General features: G+C 45.9%; 1 protein-coding gene across 1 annotated transcript in view; it reads right to left on the bottom strand.

Annotated features, from left to right (window-relative positions):
• Positions 1-7,501: 7,501 nt before the first annotated feature.
• The window catches only part of CCDC83 (coiled-coil domain containing 83), a 44,699-nt gene continuing 43,103 nt past the window's right edge, over positions 7,502-9,097 (bottom strand). The window contains exon 11 of the mRNA XM_084617056.1: positions 7,502-7,763. Coding sequence (XP_084473182.1) covers positions 7,587-7,763 — 177 coding nt within the window. The 3' untranslated portion in view covers positions 7,502-7,586. The remainder of the gene's footprint in view (positions 7,764-9,097) is intronic.

The raw sequence follows: 9,097 nt of genomic DNA, 5'->3' as shown, positions 1-9,097 counted from the left end.
TCTTCCCCAGTAACCAGTATTAGTTTGGTGGTGGTAGCGGCCATTCCAAGGATAACGGGGGTAATATTTTGTACCTTGGGGAAGTTTTGACCTAAGCTGGTAAAGATAAGCTTAGGAGGTTTTTCATGCAGGTCCCCACATCTGTACCCTAGAGTTCAGAGTGGGGGAGGAACCTTGACATGGTGGCACAGTGGTGGGATTAACCTGAAATCATTTTGAGATCCAGTTGAGATTTTTTGAACTAGAAATACAGATTTTAAAAAGGAATTTTTAGGAAGTCCAGAAGGCAGCTTTGAAACTGAAAGCAGCTTGGTTTCTCTCTGCTTTGTGGCCAAGCAGAGACAAAAGGGGATTATCTTGTGAATTGCAGGTTTTCTTTGCCTGGAGGCAGGGTACTTAACTCCTGCAGGGAAATTCACAGTCTTCCAACCCAGAGGTTTTTTTTTTTTCTTTTCTTCCTAAAAGTAAATAGGGGGTGTGTGCTCTACCCATTTGCCTGGAGACAAAAGTGGCAGGGTTTTTTTTAGGATTTTGATTTTTTTGTTTTGTTTTACAAGGAGCACAGGTTTGAAAAGAAATTTTTTTCTTCTTTGGGCTGGGTAAGCAGGTTTCCAAGTAGTTGGAGGGTTTTTGCTTTAATTTGGGCCCAGAGCAGAGACAAGGGAATTGTCTTTTTCTGTAGGCTGACAATCACTATCAGAGAATAGGTATTCTATTCCAGCACAGCAAAATTTTACAGCCAAGTTTTGTTTGTTTATTTCTAAACCTCGGGTGTAAAGTTAGTTAAAAACAGAGAGGTTAGAATGGCCAAATCCTCAGCTCGACTACAGCTGGAATTAGCCAAATTTCAGGCTGAGGAAAAACAAAGGGAACATGAAAGACAGATAGAACTCATGCAGCTGAAGAAGGAACAAGAAAGGGAGGCAGAACAACACCAAGAGGCTGCCCACAAGAGGGAAATGGAGGCAAGGAAGCATGTGGAGGAGGAGAGGGAAAAAGAGAGGAAGCATGTGGAGGAGATGGAGAGGATAAAGGCCCAGCAGAATATACCAACAAACCCTAGCAATCCTTCTCCAGGTACCACTTCCCATCCCAGAAAGTTCCCCACCTACAAGGCAGGTGATGATACTGAGGCCTTCTTAGAAAACTTCGAAAGGGCCTGCCTTGGGTACAACATCTCTACTGACCAATACATGGTAGAGCTGAGGCCGCAGCTCAGTGGACCCTTAGCTGAGGTGGCAGCTGAAATGCCTAAAGAACACATGAACAAGTATGAACTGTTTAAATCCAAGGCGAGAGTCAGAATGGGGATAACACCCGAGCAGTCTCGTCGGAGGTTCAGAGCCCTAAGGTGGAAACCAGACATGTCATTTACCCGACATGCCTACCACATTGTAAAACATTGGGATGCCTGGATATCAGGAGCAAGTGTTGAATCTCCAGTAAATTTGCCCTTCCTAATGCAAATGGAACAATTCTTAGAGGGTGTTCCTGAGGAAATAGAAAGATACATCCTAGATGGGAAACCCAAAACTGTAATTGAGGCAGGAGAGATTGGAGCCAGATGGGTGGAGGTGGCAGAGAAGAAGAAAACTGGTCGCAGTTGGAGCGGAGACCAGAAGGGACCACCCCAGACCACACCCTATTACCGGGGGCCGCCCAAAGCCCCACCTACCTCCCAAAGAACCCTCCAGACCCCTTATCGTCCCACCACCCCGTTCTCCAGCAACCCTCCTCGCCCCAGTGACCCGTCAGCTGGACGATGTTTTAAGTGTAACGAGCTGGGGCATGTAAAGGCCAACTGCCCCAAGAACCCCAACAGATTACAGTTCATTGCACCGGAATCACACCAGAGGTCCACAGGCCCAGATACCTCCCAGATACCCTTGGAGCGGAGGGAAACTGTGAGTGTGGGTGGGAAGAAGGTCACCGCGTGGAGGGACACCGGAGCACAAGTGTCAGCTATCCATGCTTCCTTAGTGGACCCCAATTTAATCAACCCAGAGATCCAAGTGACGATTCAACCCTTCAAGTCCAACTCTTTCAATTTGCCTACAGCCAAGTTGCCTGTCCAGTACAAGGGCTGGTCAGGAATGTGGACTTTTGCAGTCTATGATGATTATCCCATCCCCATGCTGTTGGGGGAAGACTTGGCCAATCATGTGAAGCAGGCCAAGAGGGTGGGAATGGTCACCCGCGACCAGGCTAAACAAGCCGTGAGGCCTAGCTCTGTTCCGGAAACTTCTATCAGGACCCAGTCAGAGGTGATGGACCTGGACCCCAGGCCAATGTCTGCAACAGCAGTAGTGGATCCAGTCCCAGAGACCCAGACGGAACCAGTCCCAGAACCGGAACCAGCCGAACAACCAACACCAGACCCCGTGTCAGCACTGAATCCAGTACTTGCAACCTCAACACCAGAGGGCCCCACCGAACCTGAACTGGCAGCAGCCGATAACCCTACACAAGAGGCTCAGCCGGAGCCTGAATCCCAACATAGTACACCAGCGGAGAGCGGTTCACAGTCAACAGAAACAGCTCCATCCCCTATATCGCTTCCAGAGGGACCAAGCCTAGGTCCACAATCCCATGAGGAACTGATGTCTCCAGCATCAAGGGAACAGTTCCAGACCGAACAAGAAGCAGATGAAAGCCTCCAGAGAGCTTGGACGGCGGCACAGAGCAACCCACCGCCTCTCAGCTCTTCTAATCGATCCAGGTTTGTTGTAGAAAGAGGACTTTTATACAAGGAAACTCTTTCTGGGGGACACCAGGAAGACTGGCATCCTCAGAGACAGTTGGTAGTTCCAACTAAATACCGGGCCAAGCTCTTGAGCTTAGCCCATGATCACCCTAGTGGCCATGCTGGGGTGAACAGGACCAAAGACCGTTTGGGGGGGTCATTCCACTGGGAGGGAATGGGCAAGGATGTTTCTACCTATGTCCAGTCTTGTGAGGTGTGCCAAAGAGTGGGAAAACCCCAAGACCAGGTCAAAGCTCCTCTCCAGCCACTCCCCATCATTGAAGTTCCATTTCAGCAAGTAGCTGTGGATATTCTGGGTCCTTTTCCGAAAAAGACACCCAGAGGAAAGCAGTACATACTGACTTTCATGGATTTTGCCACCCGATGGCCGGAAGCAGTAGCTCTAAGCAACACCAGGGCTAAAAGTGTGTGCCAGGCACTAGCAGACATTTTTGCCAGGGTAGGTTGGCCCTCCGACATCCTCACAGATGCAGGGACTAATTTCCTGGCAGGAACTATGAAAAACCTTTGGGAAGCTCATGGGGTAAATCACTTGGTTGCCACTCCTTACCATCATCAAACAAATGGCATGGTGGAGAAGTTTAATGGAACTTTGGGGGCCATGATACGTAAATTCGTAAATGAGCACTCCAATGATTGGGACCTAGTATTGCAGCAGTTGCTCTTTGCCTACAGAGCTGTACCACATCCCAGTTTAGGGTTTTCCCCATTTGAACTTGTATATGGCCGTGAGGTTAAGGGGCCATTGCAGTTGGTGAAGCAGCAATGGGAGGGATTTACACCTTCTCCAGGAACTAACATTCTGGACTTTGTAACCAACCTACAAAACACCCTCCGAACCTCTTTAGCCCTTGCTAGAGAAAACTTACAGGATGCTCAAAAAGAGCAAAAAGCCTGGTATGATAAACATGCCAGAGAGCGTTCCTTCAAAGTAGGAGACCAGGTCATGGTCTTAAAGGCGCTCCAGGCCCATAAAATGGAAGCATCGTGGGAAGGGCCATTCGTGGTCCAGGAGCACCTGGGAGCTGTTAATTATCTCATAGCATTCCCCACCTCCAACCGAAAGCCTAAGGTGTATCATATTAATTCTCTGAAGCCCTTTTATTCCAGAGAATTAAAGGTTTGTCAGTTTACAGCCCAGGGAGGAGATGACGCTGAGTGGCCTGAAGGTGTCTACTACGAAGGGAAATGTGCTGGTGGTGTGGAAGAGGTGAACCTCTCCATGACCCTTGGGCGTATGCAGCGACAGCAGATCCAGGAGCTGTGCACTAGCTACGCGCCAACGTTCTCAGCCACCCCAGGACTGACTGAACGGGCATACCACTCCATTGACACAGGTAATGCTCACCCAATTAGGGTCCACCCTTACCGGGTGTCTCCTCAAGCTAAAACTGCTATAGAACGGGAGATCCAGGATATGTTACAGATGGGTGTAATCCGCCCCTCTGAAAGTGCATGGGCATCTCCAGTGGTTCTAGTTCCCAAACCAGATGGGGAAATACGTTTTTGCGTGGACTACCGTAAGCTAATTGCTGTAACTCGCCCAGACAACTATCCAATGCCATGCACTGATGAACTATTAGAGAAACTGGGACGGGCCCAGTTCATCTCTACCTTGGACTTAACCAAGGGGTACTGGCAGGTACCGCTAGATGAATCTGCCAAGGAAAGGTCAGCCTTCATCACACATCTCGGGCTGTATGAATTTAATGTACTCCCTTTCGGGCTGCGAAATGCACCCGCCACTTTCCAAAGACTTGTAGATGGTCTCCTAGCGGGATTAGGAGAATATGCAGTCGCCTACCTTGACGATGTGGCCATATTTTCGGATTCCTGGGCAGACCACCTGGAACATCTACAAAAAGTCCTTGAGCGCATAAGGGAGGCAGGACTAACTGTTAAGGCTAAGAAGTGTCAAATAGGCCTAAACAGAGTGACTTACCTTGGATACCAGGTGGGTCAAGGAACTATCAGCCCCCTACAGGCCAAAGTGGATGCTATCCAAAAGTGGCCTGTCCCAAAGTCAAAGAAACAGGTTCAATCCTTCTTAGGCTTGGCCGGTTATTACAGACGATTTGTACCGCACTACAGCCAAATCGCTGCCCCACTGACAGACCTAACCAAAAAGAAACAGCCAAATGCTGTTCAGTGGACCGGAAAGTGTCAGAAGGCCTTTAACAAGCTTAAAGCGACACTCATGTCTGACCCTGTACTAAGGGCCCCAGACTTTGACAAACCGTTCCTAATAACCACAGATGCATCCGAGCGTGGTGTGGGAGCAGTTTTAATGCAGAAAGGACCTGATCAAGAATTCCACCCTGTAGTGTTTCTCAGCAAAAAACTGTCTGAGGGGGAAAGCAACTGGTCAGTCACTGAAAAAGAATGTTATGCCATTGTCTACGCTCTGGAAAAGCTACGCCCATATGGTTGGGGACGGCGTTTCCACCTGCAAACCGACCATGCTGCACTAAAGTGGCTTCACACCGTCAAAGAAACTAACAAAAAACTTCTTCGGTGGAGTTTAGCTCTCCAAGATTTTGATTTCGACATCCAACACATCTCAGGAGCTTCTAACAAAGTGGCTGATGCACTCTCCCGTGAAAGTTTCCCAGAATCAACTGGTTAAAATCGTCCTTGAGATGTGGAAAATATTGTTAGTCTTTATGTACTTGGTAGTATATTTAGAGATGCATGTGTCTTATTAACTCTGTTTTTCCTAGAGCTCCAGGAAGAAATCCCAGCCAGTGTTTCACCCTAGCTGAGATTTGGGGGGCGTGTCATAAATATAAAGGGAAGGGTAAACCCCTTTGAAATCCCTCCTGGCCAGGGGAAAGCTCCTCTCACCTGTAAAGGGTTAAGAAGCTAAAGGTAACCTCGCTGGCACCTGACCAAAATGACCAATGAGGAGACAAGATACTTTCAAAAGCTGGGAGGAGGGAGAGGAACAAAGGGTCTGTCTGTAGTCGTCTTGGCCGGGGACAGAACAGGAATGGAGTCTTAGAACTTTTAGTAAGTAATCTAGCTAGGTATGTGTTAGATTATGATTTCTTTAAATGGCTGAGAAAAGAATTGTGCTGAATAGAATAACTATTTCTGTCTGTGTATCTTTTTGTAACTTAAGGTTTTGCCTAGAGGGGTTCTCTATGTTTTTGAATCTAATTACCCTGTAAGATATATACCATCCTGATTTTACAGGGGGGATTTCTTTATTTCTATTTACTTCTATTTTTTTATTAAAAGTCTTCTTGTAAAACACTGAATGCTTTTTCATTGTTCTCAGATCCAAGGGTTTGGGTTTGTGGTCACCTATGCAAATTGGTGAGGCTTTTTATCCAACATTTCCCAGGAAAGGGGGGGGTGCAAGTGTTGGGAGGATTGTTCATTGTTCTTAAGATCCAAGGGTCTGGGTCTGTAGTCACCTAGACAAATTGGTGAGGCTTTTTACCAAACCTTGTCCAGGAAGTGGGGTGCAAGGTTTTGGGAAGTATTTTGGGGGGAAGGACGCGTCCAAACAGCTCTTCCCCAGTAACCAGTATTAGTTTGGTGGTGGTAGCGGCCATTCCAAGGATAACGGGGGTAATATTTTGTACCTTGGGGAAGTTTTGACCTTGTTGGATCATATTAAAGAAGTTCTGTATTAAAATCACAAATGAGTTTGGTTCCCCATAGTTTCAATTCCAGGGTATTACTAATGAAGAGGTCTCTTGGTTTTTGGTGCTGTTTCTCTCCCTCTATGTGTGAAACTTGCAAGCTGCTAATTGCGTTAGTACATTCTAAGGCAGAGTCTGTTCTCAAAGCAATTCACAAGAGAGAGAGACTCAAAGCAATACTCTAACAACAGAAACAGCACCCAGAGACTCCCCGCCCTTTTGTTGTATTAACCATTGTGATTAAAATAGAGATAGAGGATGTATGTGGATGGATGCTTGGTGTGGATAATAACTGAATGATCAGGGAGGTGCCAGCCTAAGAATCCAGTGTCCATCGGCTGAAGAAGGCGTCAAGTGGAAATAACCAGAGGACCCCACCCGGAGGGCAGACTGGAATCCACCCAACAGCCTCAAGAATGGGAGAACCAAAGAACAAGATAACATCTTGGAGCCGTCAGGAATGTGCTATCTGCTGATTGATTCAGCAACAGCATGATGAAGCAATTCCCATAGACTGGCATAGGAAGAAATTCCTATAAAAATAGACTCTAAAAAGTGAGAACTTTGGGGTCTGATTCTGCAAACCAACTTCCAGGAGCATCAGATGAGCATCTGACAAGGCCCTGCTCCCTCCTCATGTCCAGGCCACCTGGCCAGTGGCTTGGCATGAGCAACTCTAAGGCTGGTAACTATGATAACAACCTTGCAGAACCTGTGTGTGTGTGTGTGTGTATGTTTGTATGAATGAATGTGAGAATAAATTTGAGACTGAATGGAATGTTATAACTATAACTAACTGCTTACTATGATTCTTTCTGTATTCACAATAAATGTGGTATTTTGCCTTTTTCCCTTTAATAAGATCCTGCTGGTTTTTATTTTATTGGTACAACAACCTAAGCTGGTAAAGATAAGCTTAGGAGGTTTTTCATGCAGGGCCCCACATCTGTACCCTAGAGTTCAGAGTGGGGGAGGAACCTTGACAGCATCCAGCTATTTAAATTATCTAATATTTAAATCTAATGCTTTAGGTACTTAAGAAAAGAGCTTCCATAAAGCATTGTGTCACAGATTACCTGGAAAACAGATCAAAGATTTAATGAACTGCAAATTACATTTCTAAATGAGCAACATAAATTAGTCTATTTTTAAGCAACCAGGATCTTTTGTTCCTAAGTAAATACAGATTTGATCATGCGGTATGTGATGTGGCCCTCTGATTTATAGGTATCAAAACTGTCTTCAAACTGGCATTTGCTTGACATTTCTCTCACTTCTTCATGAATAGGCATGGCTCTTCCCACTACACTCATCAGTTTCGTCCCCAGGGGACCCAGTTTTGAGTATTCCTGGAGTTGCAGAAGAGAGAGGGAATATTGTTGTTCATCAGCAATTGCATAACAAAAGAGAGGCACTTCAGAAGATGACTGTTTTCCTTTTCAAAGAGACTTCCTCAAGGGGTTCCGTGTTCAACAATTTCCATATCAAATGTGCAAAAAGAAAAGGAGTACTTGTGGCACCTTAGAGACTAACCAATTTATTTGAGCATAAGCTTTCGTGAACTACAGCTCACTTCATCGGATGCATACTGTGGAAAGTGTAAAAGATCTTTTTATACACACAAAGCATGAAAAAATGGGTGTTTACCACTACAAAAGGTTTTCTTTGGGGGGGGAGGGATAGCTCAGTGGTTTGAGCATTGGCCTGCTAAACCCAGGGTTGTGAGTTCAATCCTTGAGGGGGCCATTTGGGATCTGGGGCAAAAATTGGTGATTGGTCCTGCTTTGAGCAGGGGGTTGGACTAGATGACCTCCTGAGGTCCCTTCCAACCCTGATATTCTATGATTCTATGATTCTCTCCCCCCACCCCACTCTCCTGCTGGTAATAGCTTATCTAAAGTGATCACTCTCCTTTCAATGTGTATGATAATCAAGTTGGGCCATTTCCAACACAAATCCAGGGTTTAACAAGAACGTCTGAGGAGGGGGGAGGGGGTTAGGAAAAAAAGCACTGGATTTGTGCTGGAAATGGCCCAACTTGATTATCATACACATTGTAAGGAGAGTGATCACCTTAGATAAGCTATTACCAGCAGGAGAGTGGGGTGGGGGGAGAGAAAACCTTTTGTAGTGGTAAGCACCCATTTTTTCATGCTTTGTGTGTATAAAAAGATCTTCTACACTTTCCACAGTATGCATCTGATGAAGTGAGCTGTAGCTCACGAAAGCTTATGCTCAAATAAATTGGTTAGTCTCTAAGGTGCCACAAGTACTCCTTTTCTTTTTGCGAATACAGACTAACACAGCTGTTACTCTGAAATATATCAAATGTGCTTAGTTTACAAGTAAAAAAAGGAGTACTTGTGGCACCTTAGAGACTAACAAATTTATTTGAGCATGAGCTTTCGTGAGCTACAGCTCACTTCAGCGGATGCATTCAGTGGAAAATACCACAAGTACTCCTTTTCTTTTTGCGAATACAGACTAACACGGCTGCTACTCTGAAACCTGTCATTAAGTAAAAAAAGGTTTTCATTCCAACTGCCAGCCCTGCTAATTGGGTTTCAATGGCCTTAAATACGCTCTGTGCCCCTTTGCACTTACACCTGGGAAGCCCTAATCCAAAGCTATATCTACACTGCGCAGCTTACAGCAACACAGCTGTGCCACTCAAGCCTTGCCG

Source organism: Lepidochelys olivacea, assembly GCF_965140295.1.
Source record: "Lepidochelys olivacea isolate rLepOli2 genome assembly, chromosome: 1".
In the NCBI taxonomy this organism is placed as follows: domain Eukaryota; kingdom Metazoa; phylum Chordata; order Testudines; family Cheloniidae; genus Lepidochelys; species Lepidochelys olivacea.
Note: the sequence above shows the minus strand (reverse complement) of the source record. Positions and strands in the feature narration are given on the sequence as shown.